This window comes from Trachinotus anak, unplaced genomic scaffold, assembly GCF_046630095.1.
Source record: "Trachinotus anak isolate AG129_WGS33_773 ecotype Australia unplaced genomic scaffold, CSIRO_AGI_Tana_v1 ptg000011l, whole genome shotgun sequence".
NCBI lineage: Eukaryota > Metazoa > Chordata > Actinopteri > Carangiformes > Carangidae > Trachinotus > Trachinotus anak.
Genome location: NW_027273862.1, coordinates 1479705 through 1500593, shown reverse-complemented (window position 1 = coordinate 1500593; position 20889 = coordinate 1479705). Strand labels below are relative to the sequence as shown.

At 42.2% G+C, this 20889-nt stretch overlaps 1 protein-coding gene across 2 annotated transcripts; it reads right to left on the bottom strand.

Moving 5' to 3' along the window:
- Positions 1-10380: 10380 nt before the first annotated feature.
- On the bottom strand, positions 10381-17970 carry cunh16orf87 (chromosome unknown C16orf87 homolog). 2 transcript variants are annotated; one of them, XR_011692582.1, is made up of 5 exons: positions 17672-17970; positions 14117-14213; positions 12711-12890; positions 11616-11920; positions 10381-11569 (listed from the first exon to the last, which is right to left on the bottom strand). XR_011692582.1 is itself a non-coding variant. In XM_071488415.1 (4 exons), the coding sequence occupies exons 1-4, from the start codon at positions 17735-17737 to the stop codon at positions 11802-11804; spliced, it is 462 nt and encodes a 153-aa protein (XP_071344516.1). In that variant the 5' UTR covers positions 17738-17970; the 3' UTR covers positions 10381-11801. The 2 variants fall into 2 exon arrangements, 1 of the variants encoding a protein (XP_071344516.1); XM_071488415.1 differs by having other exon boundaries at positions 10381-11920.
- Between the last annotated feature and the right edge of the window lie 2919 nt (positions 17971-20889).

Here is a 20889-nt window from a genome sequence, read left to right as displayed (position 1 = left end):
TGTCTTGAATCCAGCTGTTATCACAAATATAGTCACAATAATCACAGACAACGACGAGTTAAATTATAACAGGATTTATTAATAAGAGTAATAATTATTCAAAAGTGGCGAGAGCCAAGATGGCGGCTGGCCGCAGAGTGTGAATGGCTTGACCAACAAGGGGAGGGACCCTTGAGCTTTACATGTTATGACGCGATCACGACCTAGGGCAGCCTGAATGTGGGTCAGATGTAGATGAGGTGCGTGATTGGGAGAAAAGAGGGAGAATAAAGGTGAAGAGAGGAAAGAGTCCAAAAGAGATCGTCACCACAGTTAATAATCACCACAATATCACTACACAATAACGGTGCCAGTGAACCGGAGTTCGTCTAGTCGGATATTGGTCCTTTAACTAGTGATATTTGTCTTATTAAGCTGATCACAGTGAGCAATCTAAAACAACAGGATATGCAGCACTTATAAGTCAAATAGCAAAATACAACACACTACACTAATTGTGTCTCTGCCCAGACATAAACCTCTTACTTTGAGTTGCTTCGATCCTTCGGAGTTAGAAAAAGAAAGTCCGCTTTGATTCTCCTCAGCTCGGTCCTTGGCTGGGTGCTTGGCGGTTCGTGTCTCGCTCTCCTGGCGATGACGATGTGATGAGTTCCTCGGCGGCAGCGGGAAGATCACAGAGGAGGGACGGTGAACTTTGTTTTGTCCTTAACAAAGTCGGCACTCGTCCTCACAGGACGTAAAATCAGCTGATTGCACAGCGATCTACGTTGGATCCGAAAGATGAAAAAAACAAAAAGGAAAACAAACAACAGCAGTCTATGTGCTCGGCCCGCAAGTTAAAGACTGTGGCCTCGGCTTTAAGAAGTTGTGGAAAAAGGTCAAATGTTTGCACATTGCTCCCTTTCAGCAGCCGAGTCATGGAGAGAGCTTGGAGTAGCTCTCTACTGTAACTGGTGCACGGGAATAAGCAACGGCGGAGGGTCACGATGCTGCTTTTATCACCTGAGTAACGTCACCAGGGAGCCCTGCTGAGAGTGCCTGGCCTCGGCCAATGGTGATGCTGAGTTTACATTCACACTCTGATTCGCACCTAGGTGTGACTCGTGGGGGGGCCTTGGCGCCGCTGGTCTACCAACTCTGGCTCAGGCTTTTGGAGGGACATGTGGGCCTCTCCATTGTTCTTTTCAGAACCCATGACTTGAGATTCCAACAGTGGGTAATATAGGCATCAGGTTTTGACAATGGAGTAACATCACATTTCATAATGTCAAATTTTATAATGTGACTGTTTTTTAAAGTGCTCAATATTGATTAGGATGAGATGTTTAAAGTTTATATTATGAAACTTGGCTTTGGAAAAAAGTCCTGTGTGTAAATTGTATGAGGTCTTGTGTAGTAAAGTTTCCTGTTTTCTTTCACTTTTCGTCTTCCTTTCCTCACCTACCTCACTTCCATTTCCTTTCCCCATCACCGATGGGGATGCACTTGATTTCCCCTCACCACCTCACACTCATCTGATTGAGTTCACCTGGTCACCACAAGGTTATTTAAAGAGTTCTCTCACATTCATCCACTCTCTTTTCACCATTGCATGGAGCTGGGTTTAAGAAACATGTTTGCCAGAGACCAGCCACTGAGAGGTGCTGAGGTGTCTCAAGCTGAGGTCTAGATATCAGTGGCCCTGCAACAGGTTCTGTTCTAGGAAAAATTGGGCGGATGGGTGTCTTATGTTTAAAACCACAGTCATGGAAGGGGAAAACCTGCCAACAACAAGCCATTCAGAACACTCCAAGGTTAATCAGTATGTCCAGAAAATAGTCGGGACTAGTCTCTAGAAGCCCGTGTTTTCAAAAACTGGGTTTCTGAAATAAAAAAAAATCCCTTTCAGCCTGAAGACTCTTACTCCGCAGCCCTCCTGAGGCATATACAGGTGCTGGTCATATAATTAGAATATCATGAAAAAGTTGATTTATTTCAGTAATTGCATTCAAAAAGTGAAATTTGTATAATGAATACATTCATTCCACACAGACTGATATATTTCAAGTGTTTATTTCTTTTAATTTTGATGATTATAACTGACAACTAATGAAAACCACAAATTCAGTATCTCAGAAAATTAGAATATTGTGAAAAGGTTCAATATTGAAGACACCTGGTGCCACACTTTGACACGACCATTGACACCTTGCACAAGGAGGGCAAGACACAAAAGGTCATTGCTAAAGAGGCTGGCTGTTCACAGGGCTCTGTGTCCAAGCACATTAATAGAGAGGCGAAGGCAAGGAAAAGATGTGGTAGAAAAAAGTGTACAAGCAATAGGGATAACCGCACCCTGGAGAGGATTGTGAAACAAAACCCATTCAAAAATTTGGGGGAGATTCACAAAGAGTGGACTGCAGCTGGAGTCAGCGCTTCAAGAACCACCACGCACAGACATATGCAAGGCATGGGTTTCAGCTGTCGCATTCCTTGTGTCAAGCCACTCTTGAACAAGAGACAGCGTCAGAAGCGTCTCGCCTGGGCTAAAGACAAAAAGGACTGGACTGCTGCTGAGTGATCCAAAGTTATGTTCTCTGATGAAAGTAAATTTTGCATTTCCTTTGGAAATCAAGGTCCCAGAGTCTGGAAGAAGAGAGGAGAGGCACAGAATCCATGTTGCTTGAGGTCCAGTGTAAAGTTTCCACAGTCAGTGATGGTTTGGGGTGCCATGTCATCTGCTGGTGTTGGTCCACTGTGTTTTCTGAGTCAACGCAGCGGTCTACCAAGAAGTTTTAGAGCACTTCATGCTTCCTGCTGCTGACCAACTTTATGGAGATGCATATTTCATTTTCCAACAGGACTTGGCACCTGCACACAGTGCCAAAGCTACCAGTGCTTGGTTTAAGGACCATGGTATCCCTGTTCTTAATTGGCCAGCAAACTCGCCTGACCTTAACCCCATAGATTTTCTATGGGGTTAAGGTCAGGTCAGGTATTGTGAAGAGGAAGATGCGATACGCCAGACCCAACAATGCAGAAGAGCTGAAGACCACTATCAGAGCAACCTGGGCTCTCATAACACCTGAGCAGTGCCACAGACTGATCGACTCCATGCCACGCCGCATTGCTGCAGTAATTCAGGCAAAAGGAGTCCCAACCAAGTATTGAGTGCTGTACATGCTCATACTTTTCATGTTCATACTTTTCAGTTGGCCAACATTTCTAAAAATCCTTTTTTTGTACTGGTCTTAAGTAATATTCAAATTTTCTGAGATACTGAATTTGTGGTTTTCATTAGTTGTCAGTTATAATCATCAAAATTAAAAGAAATAAACATTATATCAGTCTGTGTGTAATGAATGAATATAATATACAAGTTTCACTTTTTGAATGGAATTACTGAAATAAATGAACTTTTTCATGATATTCTAATTATATGACCAGCACCTGTAAACAAACTCACCGGCTGGAGGAATCTGCCTGAACACTGTCACTAGGCCAGCCAGCAGGGGTTCTCTGATGACAGGTCACGGAGGCCAGTCTGTCAGTCCGCACCACCAGGAGTGGAGTCTGAAACGATTTAAGAAACACAGTTGTTGAGCCTCCCGAGATGGGTCCCGACTATTCCCCAGAACATGTTGAATGAACTTGGAGTGCTCTTAACTGCTTGATGTTGCCAGATTTTGCCCTTCTATAACTGTGGTTTTCAACATAAGACACTGGCCGACTGGCATCTGTGACCAACCATTGGAAATCTGTGTGTTTGCTTATATGTCCCTCCCAGGACATATAAGCAAAGTTACAGGCTGAAGGAGTCGTCCAACATTGGCACTAGGCCAGCCAGCAGGGGTTCTCTGATGACAGGTCAATCAGTGTCTATTGTTGCAAACCACAGTTATGGAAGGGGGAAACCTGCCAACAGCAAGAACTTCAGAGCATCCTGAGGTCGGGCAACATGTCCGGAAACTAGCTGGTGCCCATCTCTGGAGGCCCATGTTCTTGAGAACTGTGTTTCAAAATATGAGTGACCCCATGGTTCCCCCCTAATCATGGCCCCAGTTAAGGAAGGGAACCTACAAAATAGGGCTGGGGTACTGTTCCAGTATTCTAGGCTAAGCTATTCAGGCGACTGTGACTGCTTTGAACACCAGTTTTTTCAAGGGAAACATTTTGGACCCTGCAGCACACTCAGCTAAGAGTATCAAGGGGGGCTGGGAGAGACAGTAGAGTGGACCTTACAGCCTTACAGCAGACCATCAGCTTAATCCTCAGATCCAACTATGACCTTTTTAACTACAACAAATTTAAGGTACACAATTGGAGCTGATAGTACCACGGCTGCTGGCACAAGACTTGTCTATCAATTGATTAAAGGATTTAAAGTGCTCTCATTCAAATTACAGGGCTACCAAAGAGTCCTGTATTGTTATTTTTCCATCACTGCCTCCCTGAGTCAGGAGTGGGTAATTTCACATCTGCTGCCTTCCTTGGAAATGGTAGCTATTTCTCAAGCTCCCTCTCTGGGATCGAGAGGGAGATTGTTGAAAACCACAGTGATGGAAGTTATGGAAACCAAAGTCTTTGGGTTCTGGGTGGAGTATGGTTGCAAAACTGTACTTTAAAGGAATTGATGAAAGGGCACCACTAGGAGTGGAGGAGATTTCAGAAACACAGTTGTTGAGCCTGCAGAGATGGGTCCTGACTATTCCAAGGACATGTTGAATGACCTTGTAGTGTTCTTAACTGCTTGATGTTACCAGGTTCTCCCCTTCCATAACTGTGGTTTTCAACATAAGACATTGGCTGACTTGCATCTGTGACCAACCATTGGAGGGCTCCCATCGCCAGGGTTTAAGAAACAGCATATTTGCCAGAGACCAGCCACAGAGAGGCGCTGAGGTGTCTCAAGCTGAGGTCGATATACCAGTGACCCTGATACAGGTTCTGTTGTAGGAAAAATTGGGCAGACGGGGAGCCACGTTCTTGCTACCAATCTGTCAGTCTTGGCAGGAAAATAAAGGAGAAGTTCTTGGACTCAGACCCACAGGCCAGAGGAACTAACCGCCTGAACACTGGGATTAGGCCAGCTGGCAGGAGCCCTCTGATGGTAGGTCACAGATGCCAATTGGTCATTGTCTTATGTTTAAAACCACAGTCATGGAAGGGACCTCCAGAGATGGGCCCCAGACATGCTGCCAGACCTTGGTGTATTTTAAATGGCTAGTTGGGGGTAAATATTGCTATTCCATAACTGTGGTTTCCAACAATATGCACTGACCAATCTGAATCCGTGACAGGTCATCCGAGGGCCCTGTCGGCTGGCCCTTTGCCATTGTTCAGGCAGACAGTTCCTCCGACCTGTGGTTTTGTTTCTATGGTCTCGAAGAGTGTTAGGTGAAGAAAGCCTAAGGACTCTTCCTCCGCAGTCCTCCCAGGACATATTAGAAAAATTGCAGACTGAAGGAGCCGTCAACCTGAACACCAGCGGAAGGCCAGCCAGTGGGGGCTCTCTGATGACGGGTCACAGAGGCCAATCTTTCAGTGTCTATTGTTGCAAACCACACTTACGGAAGGGGAAACCTGCTAACAGCAAGCCCTTTAGAACACCCCGAGGTTGGGCAACATGTCCGGCAACTAGCTGAGGCCTATCTCTGGAGGCCACTGTTCTCAAGAACTGTGTTTCAAAATATGAGTTCCTCCATGGTTCCCCCTTAATCATGGCCACAGTTAAGGAAGGGGACCTACAAAATAGGGCTGGAGTACTGTTCCAGTATTCTAGGCCAAGCTATTCAGGAGACTGTGACTGCTTTGAACACTAATTTTTTCAAAGGAAACATTTTGCACCCAGCAGCACACCCAGCTAAGAGCATCAAGGGGGGCTGGGAGAGACAGTAGCTCCCCTCACTGCAGACTGTCCGCTCCATCCTCAGATCCAACTCAAGCTTTTTAACTGCAACAACATTAAGGTACACAATTGGAGCTGATGCTACCGCGGCTGCTTGCACAAGACTTGTCCTCCAATTCATCCTTGTTAAAGGATTTAAAGTGTACTCATTCCAATTACAGAGCCACAAAAGACTCCTGTATTGTTATTGTTCATTGCTGCCTCTCTGAGTCAGGAGATATTGACCAACTTGCATCTGTGACCAACCATTGGAGGGCTCTCACCAGTTGGCTTAGTGCTAGTGTTCAGGTGGATGGTTCCACTGGCCTGTCGGTCTGAATCCAAGAAGTCCCCCTCCAATTTCCTCCTGGGGCTGATGGATTGGTAGCGAGACCGCGACGCCCCGTCTGCCCAATTTGTCAAAGTTCTCAGACTCGGAAGCACAGGCCAGAGTAACCATCCGCCTGAACACCATAGAGAATGCTAGAATTCTATCAATATAATTATGATAACTGTACTGTGACTGCAATTAACATCAGTCAAGAAACATATAGTACAAGCAGTACAGTTCCTTTACTATTGTATATCACTGAGCATAGCTGTTGAGAACAACAATATTTTCAATACAACGAGCCAGCACAACTTTCTGAGCTCTGTGCACAACTTTCCTCTATACTGCAGTCCATACTGCAGTACCTGCAAAACAGTCGTGCAGTCTAGATAATATGCAGGTTAAGATAAATATGATTAATAGCCTATATTATCAATATGACAACACACAATTTCAAGCATCCATAACCATTCGAATCTATCCTGTATAATTAATGAACATTGCTTATGTGGATTGACAATCCACAGTATACCCACCAAAACAGTAGACTACACCTCCTGTACATTTCTCAAACTTGAACAAGTGATGAAATCCTGACAAAATCCTACAAAGAAAAAACATCTGATGCTTCAACAATGTTCACCTGTTGAAGCTACAGAGTGAGTGACAGTCAGTAAGACAGAAGGAGAAGATCAATCGTGTGTGTGCGAGAGAGAGAGAGAGAAAGAAAGAGAGAGAATGTAATACAGTAATGAAAGGTCTTACTCTGATCCTTTCCTTTTAGAAGTTATGTCCAGGATTTTGAGTCTTCTGAGTCCAGTTTACAGAGCAGGTCCAAGTGAAACGACATCTCAGTATTTTCCTCTGAAACTACTTTCGTGTTACTCTTGTCCCTTGTGTTTGTGTGTGTTTTCCACTTGGCAAAAACATGTTGCAGGATTGGCAAAGTTGGCAAATGTCCACGACTACGGGTGAGAAGACTTTACCATTTTGATATGCAAAACTTAAACCACTAACAAAAGCTTTATCATGACAGCCATTAAATCACAACAATAAGGCTCAAAAAAAAAAACCAAAAAAAAAAAAACCCACATATTCTTCCTCTGCCACAAATGATGGAAACATTTCAACGTGTGTGAGGAAGCCAAAGGCATCTGGAAGTTCAGAAAAGACGTCAAAGAAAAAATCGAAATGCATCTCCGTTCAACCAGATCCCCAGCGTGTCTGCCAGGTAGTTTAGTCTGTGGAAATTTACCTTCTCATGTGACAGTGATCCTGCAGCACTGTTCTCCTGACCTGGAGACTTTCATCATAAACTGCCGGCCCTTCTACTCCCCCCGTGAGTTCACCTCAATCATTCTGGTCGGTGTTTACATCCCACCACAGGCCAACGTGCAGGAGGCACAGCGGGCGCTCGCCGATCAGATACTGTGTGTGGAGTGGGCCAACCCGGACTCCTTAGTTATTGTCCTTGGTGACTTTAACAAAGGTAACCTCAGCCACGAACTGCCCAAATACAGACAGTTTGTTAATTGCCCGACCAGAGAGGGGAACACTCTGGACCACTGTTACACCACAATCAGTGGTGCTTATCCCGCCGTCCCCCGGGCTGCACTGGGCCACTCTGACCATGTGATGGTCCACCTGATTCCCACATACAGGCAGAAACTAAAACTGTGTAAACCTGTTGTGAGGACATCGAAGCAGTGGAGCAGTGAAGCCATAGAGGATCTGCGGGCATGTTTGGACTGCACTGACTGGGAGGTGTTCAGGACTGCTTCCAACAGTCTGGATGAGTTCACAGAGGCTGTGACGTCATACATCAGCTTCTGTGAGGACTGCTGTATCCCATCACGCACCAGGGTGAGTTATAACAATGACAAACCCTGGTTCACAGCTAAGCTCAGTCAGCTCAGGAGGCAAAAGGAGGAAGCTTTCAGGAGTGGGGACTGGGACAGGTTTAAAGAGTCCAAGCACAGGTTTAGCAAAGCGGTGAGAGAAGCTAAACGACTGTACTCTGAGAAACTTCAGCTCCAGTTCTCAGCCAACGACTCTGCTTCTGTCTGGAAAGGGCTCAGAAAGATCACAAACTACAAACCTAAACCCCCCCACTCCATTAACGACTTCCGTCTGGCCAACGATCTGAATGAGTTCTACTGCCGCTTTGAAAGACAGTGGGACAAGCCTGACACCAACCTCCACATCAGAGCCACATCAGAACCCCCCTCCTCCCCTACCAAAGGAACGTCTCTCTCTATCCTGGAGAGAGATGTCAACAGGCTTTTTAAGAAGCAGAACCCCCGCTAAGCAGCCGGTCCTGACTCTGTCTCTCCATCATCCCTGAAGCACTGTGCTGATCAGCTGTCTCCAGTGTTCACAGACATCTTCAACACCTCACTGGAGACCTGCCACGTGCCAGCCTGCTTCAAATCCTCCACCATCATCCCTGTCCCCAAAAAACCAAGGCCCACAGGACTAAATGACTACAGACCCATTGCCCTGACCTCTGTGGTCATGAAATCATTTGAGCGCCTTATCCTGTCCCATCTCAAATCCATCACTGACCCACTCCTGGACCCCCTGCAGTTCGCCTACAGAGCCAACAGGTCTGTAGACGACGCCGTCAACATGGCTCTCCACTTCATCCTCCAGCACCTGGACTCCTCAGGGACCTATGCCAGGATCCTGTTTGTGGACTTCAGCTCTGCCTTCAACACCATCATCCCGGCTCTGCTGCAGGACAAGCTCTCCCAGCTGAGCGTGCCTGACTCCACCTGCAGGTGGATCACCGACTTCCTGTCTGACAGGAGGCAGCACGTGAAGCTAGGAAAGCACGTGTCTGACTCCCAGACCATCAGCACTGGAGCGCCGCAAGGCTGCGTTCTTTCTCCTCTGCTCTTCTCCCTGTACACCAACACCTGCACCTCCAGCCATCAGTCTGTCAAGCTCCTGAAGTTTGCAGACGACACCACTCTCATTGGACTCATCTCTGATGGCGATGAGTCTGCCTACAGGTGGGAGACTGAGCGTCTGGTGACCTGGTGCAGGCAGAACAACCTAGAGCTAAACGCTCTGAAGACAGTGGAAATGATAGTGGACTTCAGGAAGAGCCCAGCCCCACCCACCCCCATCTCCCTGTGTGACTCCCCCGTGGCTACCGTGGAGCATTTCCGCTTCTTGGGAACCACCATCACACAGGATCTCAAATGGGAGCTGAACATCAGCTCCCTCATCAAAAAAGCTCAGCAGAGGATGTATTTCCTGAGGCAATTGAAGAAGTTCAACCTGCCAAGGACTATGATGGTGAACTTCTACACCTCCATCATTGAGTCCATCCTCACCTCCTCCATCACCATCTGGTACGCTGCTGCCACGGAGAGGGACAATAACAGACTGCAGCATATCATCCACTCTGCTGAGAAGGTGATTGGCTGCAATCTTCCGTCCCTCCAGGACCTGTACACCTCAAGGATTCTGAGGCGTGCAGGGAAGATTGTAGCTGACTCCTCCCACCCTGGACACAAACTCTTTGAGACACTCCCCTCTGGCAGGAGGCTGCGGTCCTTCAGGACCAAAACCTCTCGCCACAAAAATAGCTTCTTCCCATCTGCTATTAGCCTCATCAACAAGGCTAGAGAGCCCCACTGTTGCTGATCAATTGCACCAATCACCAGAAAAAATTCCTTGTATGTGAAAACATACTTGGCAATAAAACCGATTCTGATTCTGATTCTGATTCTTTGATCTCTAAAGATACGTCATGAGGTCACAGACTTCTGACACACGCGCGCATGCGCATTTCAGGGCATAGCATGTAATGAAATAAACTTATTTAATAATAACAATAATGCACAATATCTATTCAGCTCTATCTGGTACCCATAAATATGTACATTTAATGTCACAATGCAATTTTTTTTAAATGTACATCAACATGCTCATTTGTATCACTTAATATGAAATTTAACCAACTTCATGTAGTCTTGTCTTCATGTTTTATCAAAAGTAGCATTTCATAAAAACGTATTTGATGTAAATATAAACAAAAAACACTTTCTTAGGAGCTGATAGAAGCCACTGACCTGCTGCAGCTTCTTCTTGAGGTGTGAAGCCTAATGATGGATCTTCTACTCTGCAGCTCCACTTTCAATGAAGCAGTCAAAACCCAAATTAAGCCAATAAGTACATTTTTTTCAGGAAAACTTTATTGACCACAGTGTCTCCAAATTAGTGTATATTCATCTCATTACTTACGTTTTCCACAAAATAAAGTTACAGTTGAGGCTTACAGAGACACAAAACAAAAACCATGAAAAAAACAATTTAAAAAATGACCTGCGGTGCATTCAGGGACTAATCATGAAAATGTTCCTGCTGCAAAGGCTTAACACCATTGACAAGAATTTCTATTTTGTAAGTAAGCTGTTGAAATTGTGGGACATGGTTAAGACTTTCATCGTTCTTCCAGCTTGCTTACTAAGTGATGGGCTACAACTGGTATAAACAGTTAATCACAGCTCTATAGAACTGACTGTTGACTCGGCTTATAAATTGGTGTATTGTGTTTGTTGGCTGGCCGGCTGTTCCACTTCTTTTCCTGTCTGGGTAAAATATACCAGTCCACCTGACTGTAGTGTTCCCAAAAATATTTCATCTTTGTCTATTCATATTTTAACTGTATTATTTTATGAGTCATTTCCAGCTTCTTCTCAGCTGGGATTTTAAAATCCAAAATGCATCCAGAGGTTGCTTTTATTGAAGGTGGGGCTGTTTTTAATCACAGCTTCCCATGTCCCCAGCAGGGACTTAACCACCTGAACTGGACAGTATGTGGACCACAAGCCACCCCCTCGAGTTGAAACTACACCTGAAAACTCACCAGGCTTTACACTAGAATTTAGCTCTGGTTTATTTAAAATTGCTTCATGCAACAGAATTTACAGAATCATTGATAATCTCTTTTAACACACTTTTTAAATAAACATGATCAATAGGTTTGAGATGAGCCAAGCTTTCACAGAATACAGTAGATCAGCAGTTTTAACCACACAAAGCCTGGCAGTTAGAAATCATACTGTTTTTATTCTGCACTAAAACCTCACGGACTCAAATGTTTGATCAACATTTTAGCCCACTTAAGCATTTTCTGTTTAATGGTAAAATATAATTGTTAGATGTTTGGTTGATGAGGACTTTTTTGAGCCCACAGAATCTAAATAAATGAATTCTTCACAGTCCAGTTACTTGTATAAATTGTTCAGTAAGATATATGGCATTCTGCTGTGGCCCATCAAACAGAATCAGAGGTACCTCACAATCTCAAAAAATATTTGTCTGATTTCTGAGAAAGAGTTGAGCTTTTCATCTTAAATCTGACAAAGTCTAATGTATCTACTAAATACATGGTGTGTACTGTACATAGCCGTAATTGATGACAATTTTAATCCCTTTGAGAAAATTCACTGTCTTCATCATCATCCACGTGAAGCACAACCAGGTCAAAGTTCAGCTCCAGCCAGTTCTGCTCTCTTTGGTCGTCCTCTTTGATACTTTTCATATGATAGGTCCTCTTGTTCAGGGCTTCTCAGTTATTCAGACTTTTGTCTATAAGATCAGTTTTTGACCCAGGATCTTGCGGTTGATCTCAGCCAAAGCCACGGAAAACACAAAAGCCTTCTCATCAGAAAGACTGGCATAAATATCCACCTCCTTCTCTTGTTTCTCTGTGAACATAATACAAACACAATTAATCACAGAAATGTATTTAACTGTGGACACAGCGAAAAAGATCAAATCAGTTTGAATTTGCCAAAATGAACCAACTTCCACAAGTATGACACACAACTGTACTGTGGGCTGAAGGGTAAATTAATTTTTATGACAGGGGGAGGTTGAAGGGGGGCGTGCAGGGAAAGACAAGAGGCAAAGACAGTGGGAGGGGCGAGTGAACACAAGTAACTGATGTGAGTGGAACACTGCACTGGCTCCTGGGTCAAAGAACATCATGGAAAATGTCCATAGCCACAGTCCTCATCAGGTGGTGTTTGGACAGAACTTGCCCTCTGCACTAACTGATAAATTCCCATCTCACAACAAAAAATGAATAGGTGGCGAAACAAATGTATGCTTTACATGAAAGAAAGTCTTTTACAGAAGCAGGATGTTCCGGAAGAAAATAAAGAACATTGCAGTAAAAACTACATCACACAGATGAGAGCTATGGATTAGGGTACAAAGAGTGATAAAAGCAAGTGGATTGTCCAGAGTGGATTGACCAGGGGCCAGGCATACAAAAACCAGGCATACATAATTTCCCAATCATAAACTGATATTTCTAAAGGAAGAAGGAACATACTGTGCTTGGCTGAATACTTAATGGCCAATATTTACTGAGAGATGTGTACCCAGCTAATCAACGTTTTAAATTCAATCAACAGTCAATGTCAATGCACTTGTTTTCAATCTTCCATTACACAGTTGTTACGTCTAACTCTAAATGAACACTTATTTTACCTTTCTCCTCTTCCTGTTTCTTCAGCCCCACTGACTTTGGTCTGCCCCGCCCCCTTCGGATGGGATCTGACTGGCTATTGGCCCGGGACCTTCTCCTGTTCTCCATGTCACTGGTTAAAGGAGAGTCGATCCTCTCTCTACGAATGCGCTCTGTCCTCCTCCGCTTTAAGTCCAGCTTGTCTGAAGAAGAAAGCATGGGAAAAACATATCACCAGAATTATTGTGTTAGACTGGTTCCAGACTGGCTCTTCACTTCAGGTAAACCTGGTGTTGCACCCATTGACCGCTGAGTCACTGGTTAGAAAAAAACTGGATACAGCTGTGCAAGTTGCTGTAAGTTGAATTACAAAATTAAAAAGTCTTAAATCATTATATTGATCAGGGTAAAAAATGTTACTTATTCCAACCAATATTGGACTGAATAATGAAGTAAAAACAAAATGGTTGTGGTTTTCACGTTAAGTGTGCGAAACAGCTTGGTAGTTTTTAGAGATTTAAGTTTTTAAATAATTATTCCTGAATCACCACTAGAAAAGAATAGAATAGAATAGAAATCCTTTATTAGTCCCAGAGTGGGGACTACTATTACTAGAATGAAACTACTATTCAACATATTTACAGCTGACTCTTATGTCAAATAAAACGATCTCCTCAGACTCTTGTCTTTTTAAGCACTTTCCTTAGGAAAAAGAAAAAAAATATCAGTGAAGCTTTTGTACAAAGCTGCTATGTTCTTTTTTTCTTTTTAATGTAATCCTTCAAATATATATTCATTACATTGATTGGCCAAATTGTCCGTTTTTCATTTTACAATGATGATTTCATTTGTATATTTTTGTGTTTTTATTGACTATATAAGGTCTCATCTGTGAAGCCTTAGCTGTGAGACCTAAGATAGACAGGTGTGTGTCTTTCAAATCATGTCCAATCAGCTGAATTTACCTCAAGTGGACTCCTGTCAAGGTGTAGAGACACCTCAAAGATGATCAAGAAAAATGGGAGGAACCTGAGCTCAATTTCAAGTGTCATTGTAAAGTGTCTAAATACTTATATCAATGTGGTATTTCAGTTTTTCTTTTTTAATTAATTTGCAAAACATTCTCTTTCCTCGCTGTCATTATGGGCAATTTCGTGTACATTGAGGATTTTTCCTGTATTTTAGCATAAGGCTGTGACATTACAAAATGTAAAAAGGGACAAGGTCTGAATACTTTCTGAATGAGCTGTATGTCTTAAATTGCAAAATAAATGACAGCATTATAAGATAGAGTAGAATAGTAGTAGTAATTCTTCATTGATTACCATTTCTTAGCTCCACACACATTCATAATAATGAAGCAAACAAACACACGGTCACATTAAACTTTCAAATACAATTCATTAGCTTTGTAGAAGCTGAGCCTTACCTGCTATGGCTGGTGAGCGCTCGTTTAACTTGGCATTCAGAAGTTTTCTGCTAATAAAAACATAACCGCATGGACAAGACTTGCATGCAACTGGAATCTAAAGAGAAAACAACAGGAAAGATAAAAGATTTGATTACTGTTAAGGCTTGCCACCAGGGGAGGAGGGGCGTGGAAATGTTAGGGTTGACTCATGGATGTCACCGCTTATAGAATCAGCACAAATAAAGGAGAATGAATGTGTTTTCAGAACTAACAGACAGTTAAATTACACAGTATTTGACACACAAATGGATCCGCTGTCATGCGATACTTAAAAAAAGGTATAGTAGCAGTACTCCAGGTGAGTCTCACAGTGCGCATTCCATGTCTTAGCTCAAATACTGTGTTTTTAATTTTTTTTATAGTATACTGTGACAGTCTTGTAAATCTCACCTAAGTAACTTAATACATGCCAATAGTCTTGGAAACAATAGATCATCACAAAAAGTGAAAGAAATAGAAATTTGTCAGGAATGAGTAAGTACACTGATGTGTCAAGTGTTGGCAGAAAACAGACATCAAATTAGTATTAATATTAAAATAATAACAACAATCATAATAAATAAATAAATAATATTATAAAATAATTATTATTATTATGTGGGATTTTTGCCTTCATCATAGTGATAGTGAGAGAGTGACAGGAAAGTTAGAGAGAGAGAGGATGACATGCAGCAAAAGGCCGCAGGTTGGACTCGAACCTGGGCCACTGCAGAAACAACTAACCCCACGCACTCCGCCAGGTGAGCCACTGTGGCCATCATCAAATTATTTAATCCATAAATGGTCTCTCAACTGCATGTCCAGTAACTTCACTATATCTCTGTACAGTTTGTAATCTATAAAAGATGCCAAGTAGGTTCTACAGGTGTTTTCTTGGCATCTGCACAGCCAGATCAGAGAAGATTTTTTCACAATTTTTTTCACATTTCTACAGTCTTTCAGGTGCAAATGCTCACTCATCATTAGGAAATCTTTATCCATACGATTGGAATGGTGTATCTAAGGCTGTCTGTTGGACTATTCTGCAGTATACAAATTATATCAAAGCCTACATTCAGTGCTGGCTTTGGACAGCAGGAGGAAATGTCGTCTCTATCAGTAAGGGTATGGTGCCGAGGATGATAGTAGCAGGTATGTAGTATGTAGCAACTGACAACCCATGTATTTAAGATTTCTCTCCCCTGTGTCATCAGGATCATTGTAATATTGTAAACTTGGCATGGAAGTGATTTACATTCTTTTGCAGCTGCTTCATGAGGCATTCGGTTCTCACCTGAGAAATTCAACTTTTCTTAAAAGAAGAAACTGCTTTGTCATTCTTTTAAGGTCTTTATATCTTTTTTATAAGGTCTTCCTAAAATTTCCCATGTTCAAGGCCTCATGCAATTTATGCACAGGACTTTTTTCCAAAGCCGAGTTTCATAATATAAACTTTAAACATCTCGTCCTAATCAATATTGAGCACTTTAAAAAACAGTCACATTATAAAATTTGACATTATGAAATGTGATGTTACTCCATTGTCAAAACCTGATGCCTCAAAACCCACAATGCAACTGAACCTCCAGCAGTTTGGATTTGAGCTTTGGATGTGTTAGGGTCGGGTTAAACTTGAATATAACATAGTGCCTTAACACATCATGAAGTCAAACATGCTCACAGCTGCTCTGAGCGGCCACATTGGAGGACAAAGAGAACAGGTCTTCATAAAGATGAGGGACGTGATATCATTAAAGGTCTGAACATGGAGATGCACATTTTCAGACAGATGCTTTGAAAGGCATTTATAATATTGAACATGCTTGATCAGATGAAAGGTGTCAAAAACATTTGAGTCAAGAATGAAAAAGAGAAAGCTAGATAGTTTGCTCTTCTCTCACCTTTGTTGAACTGGCCAAACGTAAAGTGGGAGTCAGTGTCAGATATCCAGTTTAGGGCGGGGACTCCAAACTTCCACTTTTGATGTTCAACGTGGTCAGACAGCACATAACGTACATCTGACCCAGTGCTAGTAGTGGCTAATGTAGCCTCCAGCTGCTAGCCTCAAGCAGAGATGAGTATCAGGCCACCATGGTCTGACAAGCTCACTTCTTCCTAATTCAACAATGTTTTGATGTGTAATTTGACAGCTCTCTCTCCTCCCCTTTTGCTTCGTGTGTTCATGTGAGTGGGTGATGGGCAACATGACCACCTCATCTGAAGAGACTGCTGCCTCCATACTGGACAAGCAGGTGACATCAGTCCATTTAAATCCAGCTGATAGGGACCTTCCCCTCTCCACCTCTGCCACTCCTGACAACTGCAGCCAGCATATCTTTTTAATATTATCATGTCAGATCTGTAAGTAGAGTAGAGGCTTTCTGACCTGCACAGAAGATTTGAGTTCAGTTGTGTTAGTGGTTAATAGTTCCAATAAACATGTGTGAGAACCCTTTGTAGTTGTGTGACATTTCTGCCAGATTGTTGCATAGTTTGTTGCAAATAGTTCCCTATATTTACAGAGGACTCACAGCAGCAGTTTTGTAAGAGTGAGAAACACTTTATTGTGAACATTTTTGGTTTAGTTCAGGTCAAAAACATGTTTTATCTTAACTTTTCTTTTAGATAAGAATCAAACTGCTGGCCATTCTTGAGAGTTGGAGAGGAGGGAAAGTCATGCAGCATGTTACCTCTAGGTTTTCCTCAGACTAAGGAAACATAACAACAACCAACCTACAACATTTTTTCTTCATTATCAAACTTCAGTCTTCAACCCAGACAGGTACTGCCTCAAGTGACATCACTTGGTGACATTTCATATTTCCCCATAACTCCGGCTGAAGCCACAAAAAGCTTTATACAACTTAATTCACATGGGCAGTAGCTCTCCCCAAGAAATGCAATGAGACTTTGATCTGTAAATCAGACTTCCCCTTCAAAAGAGAAACCGCTGCAGTATTAACTACTAACCCCAAAGAATAAGGATCACTGATACTGTTAGGTTCCACTGGTATTTTTAAAGGAAACAGTAGCAGAGCACTAGGTGTAACTATACTGTAATTCACCTTAGGGTTTTAAAGCCCCACAGCCATGAATGGTAGCCAACACATACCTGTATAATTTAGGGGGAAACGATCTTGCCTGATTCCATCCAGAAATTTTTATACCTACCATGGGGAAGTTCACTGCAATAGTAAAACAAAATATGACATTTGCTCAAATATAATTTGGGCGTTATATGTGCTAATCAAAGCCAAAGTGGGGTTGTTATGTATAATTAGATCTATATATCACAGAGCACGAAGACTCTCTTTGCTACACAGAAAACTAACAGCTAACTTGTTCAACCTCTGAATGTTGTTTGACGACACCGTCGGTTACATCTCATGTGCAGTGGGGCTGCAGCTGAACCCCATTTCCGTCTTAAAGCTGCCATGACTGTTCAACCGTCAATAAACAGCAGTGAAATCACGGACAGTACACAGCGTACATACACAGTACCGACGTTCAAATTTGAACAGTGAATTTTCTCACCTGTTGGTCGCATTCTGGACAAGATTTAGTAGCCATTTTGACTTTCTTTGTTTTATTTGCCGACATAGTGAGTTTCCTTCAGCGACACGCCGATACTTCTACGTTAGCTAGAACTTCTCTCTGTAACACATGGACGGCGACGGGTCTGCTGCGACCTACACCGACATGCAGGGTGTCTGCAAGAAACACAAACCGATGTAGCTCGATGACAACAAACCTTTAAGAAGGACATAAATACTACAGTTACACTATTAATGCTCAACCTACGAGCATGCGCACGGAGAGTCCTTCTGGTGGCGGGTTGCGTTCATGTTCCTTGAGGAAAATGGTACAGACCACACTCTACGTACTCCGGTTGTCTTCAGGCCTCATTTTCAAGATAAAAACACACAAGCCTGGTCCGGAATAGTATCATATTCACCTGACGCTATGCAGGTATTTAGTATGTATCGCAGGGGCCTCCCCAAGGGAAAGCATGCGACCCCTATAAGGTTTTGGAGTAAGTGGGTTAAACTGTCAACGCTACAAAGGCGAAAGGGAAAGCATTAAGTATATTAAATATTTCTAATGTTAGCTGCAATAGTTAATAAAAAAAAAAACAACGCATTTTGGTATCACAAACATAGATCACTAAGTGTACATTGCACAGTCAAATACTTGATGTCAGTGTTCCTTCTATAGCTACAGCTATTTCGGTCTAGGACATTTGCCAATTCCATTTATTTTGATTACTGTCCTTAAATTTGTGAAATACACATAAGCCCAAATTTCAAACTGTTCTGTAATAATGAAATCTGTGTTAAAATATTCACTGTAACCTCAGTCAGTGTTTATCTTAAACAAATTTGATGTTTTGATGTTTTTTTTAAAACTTTGTTTACTAGCTGCATGAGTTCCCAGAAAACAATTTTCGATTTGCTAACGTTCCGCGAACGTCCCCTGCGCTAAAGTTTGCTTTCTGTTCCTTCAGCGTTATTTAAAGGTTGAAAAAATGTTACCTTGTGAAAAAAAAAGAGTAAACTTCAGTGAACCATTCGTGAAGGTTGCCTGTGGCTGGGCGTATTCTTTGATCATCCATTGTTATTTTTTTTAGGAAGCTATGAATTTGTCCTAAAATATGGTCAGAATTTCATCTAAATTACAATAATGAACAATCTATCTATTTAATTATAACGCATAAATCACACAAATCGTTGTTGTCCATACCGAATCATTCAAATATTCACAGTGAAGGTTGGATTAAGTATTTGAACCCCTTGAATAATGACATCAACGAAAGCTGGAGTCCAGTCAATGAAACCAGATTGGAGGTGTGGGTTAGAGACACTTTGACCTATAAAAAAAACCACTCAAATATTGTGAGTTTGCTGTTCACAAGAAACATCTGCTGATGTGAACCAGGCCTCACAACAAAGATCTCAGAGATCTCAATTTGCATGAAGCTGCATAAAAGCTTCCAAATAGTCCCAGAGTTTAAATTTTCATCAGTCCACAGTCAAACTGCGTATAAATGTAGATGATTTAGTTCTGTGGCCACTCTCCCTAGAAGTGGACGTCCAGCTAGGGTGTCTCCAAATGCACCATGCATCATGATTTGGGGCTTTCCTGCCTCTGGGCCTGGGCAGCTCAACTTCAAGAGGAAAATGAATTCCCAAGTTTATTAAAATATCTTCCAGGATAATGTCAGGGTGGCTCCTCCTGCTGAAGCTCAGTAGAAGTTGGGTGGTACAGCAGGAGAATGACCCTAAACATCAAAATAAATCTACTACTGAATGACTTCAGAACAAGAAAATCCACCTTGTGGAGTGACACAGTCAGAACCCAGACCTTAACCCAGTGGAGATGCTGAATGACCTGAAGAGAGCCACTCACACCAGAAATCTGAGAATATGTACTGGATGAGCTGGTTTGAGGTTACTGCTGCCAAAGGAGGTTCAACCAGTTATTAAATCCAAAGGTTCACTTACTCTTTCCACCAGAACTGTGAATGTTTTATGGCTGTTCAATAAAGACACAAATGATTGTAATTGTTTGTGTGATATTAGCTGAAAGACTCTCATGCTGCCCTTCAGTTATTTGATGCTGCATTTATTTCTACTATTACGTTTGTCGCAATGAAAGATAAAATAAATACAGGTGTGAAAACTTTCTAGGCATGTAATATCCTGTCTAGCAGTTGTGCTGTGTTTTGGCATCTAATAAGCCTTTAAAAGTATTGATGTAATGTTACTCTAGCTGGACTTTCTGGATAATCTCACTGGCCCCCACCACAACAGACCGTTGCTCTTTTTTAATGCAGGACTGTTTTCAGTCTAATTCCCCTTTTAGTATGTTACTCTGCTGACCTCCACCCTTTTCTCTTTTTACCTGAATGGAGATTTCCGTTGTTGCAGAATCATTAGAAAACTGACAGCCAGTCAGAGAGACAAGAATCCAGTTCCCTTACTGGGTAAAGGTCAGTCAAAATGTTTAAATATTTTAACACAAATTAGAATATGAAGCCAAGAGCAATAGTGGGCTTTAAAAAAAAGCATATTTAAAACAACCAGAATAAACATTTAGAAATTAAAAGTAGTTTAACCAGTTCATCACAGTGTCCTGTGAGCAAAGATCTCTGAATGTTTTTAGCTTCATCGTTAACTTTAGCTAACATGTGTTCACATCATACTATCTCTAACATAGACTCCATCCAAGTGCTTTTCCATAATTCATAAGCCATAATGACCCTTACCCTCGTTTGGTCCCTCAATAAGCACAATCTTGGTGATACAGGTATCATCAAGCCCCATATCCCTATGTATTCCAGTACTATTTCCCAAAATGGTTAAACAAGTTTACACTCCCAAATTGCATGTAAAAAATGATTCTATTTCTGTCTGACATTTCCAGCATAAATTATTGATCAGTAAACACATCCTGTGAAGCTTAGAAGGAGTAAAATGGAAAGTGTGTTTGATTTTTCACAATGCCTGTCAACAACTTTCACACACTGGATCTATTTCTGTATTGACATCTTCTCCTCTCCTCTTTGTTTGAAGCCTTTCAGTGTTGCAGGGCTGTAGTCCGGTGGTTAGAGAGTCTCCCTCTCAGTTAGACAGACAGAGTTTCAAATTCAAAGTTTTAAATCTACTCTTTGACTCAACCATTTGAAATGTTTATATATAAATTAGACTGTAACGCCAAGTGTGAGATCAGATTACACACTTAGGCTAATTAGT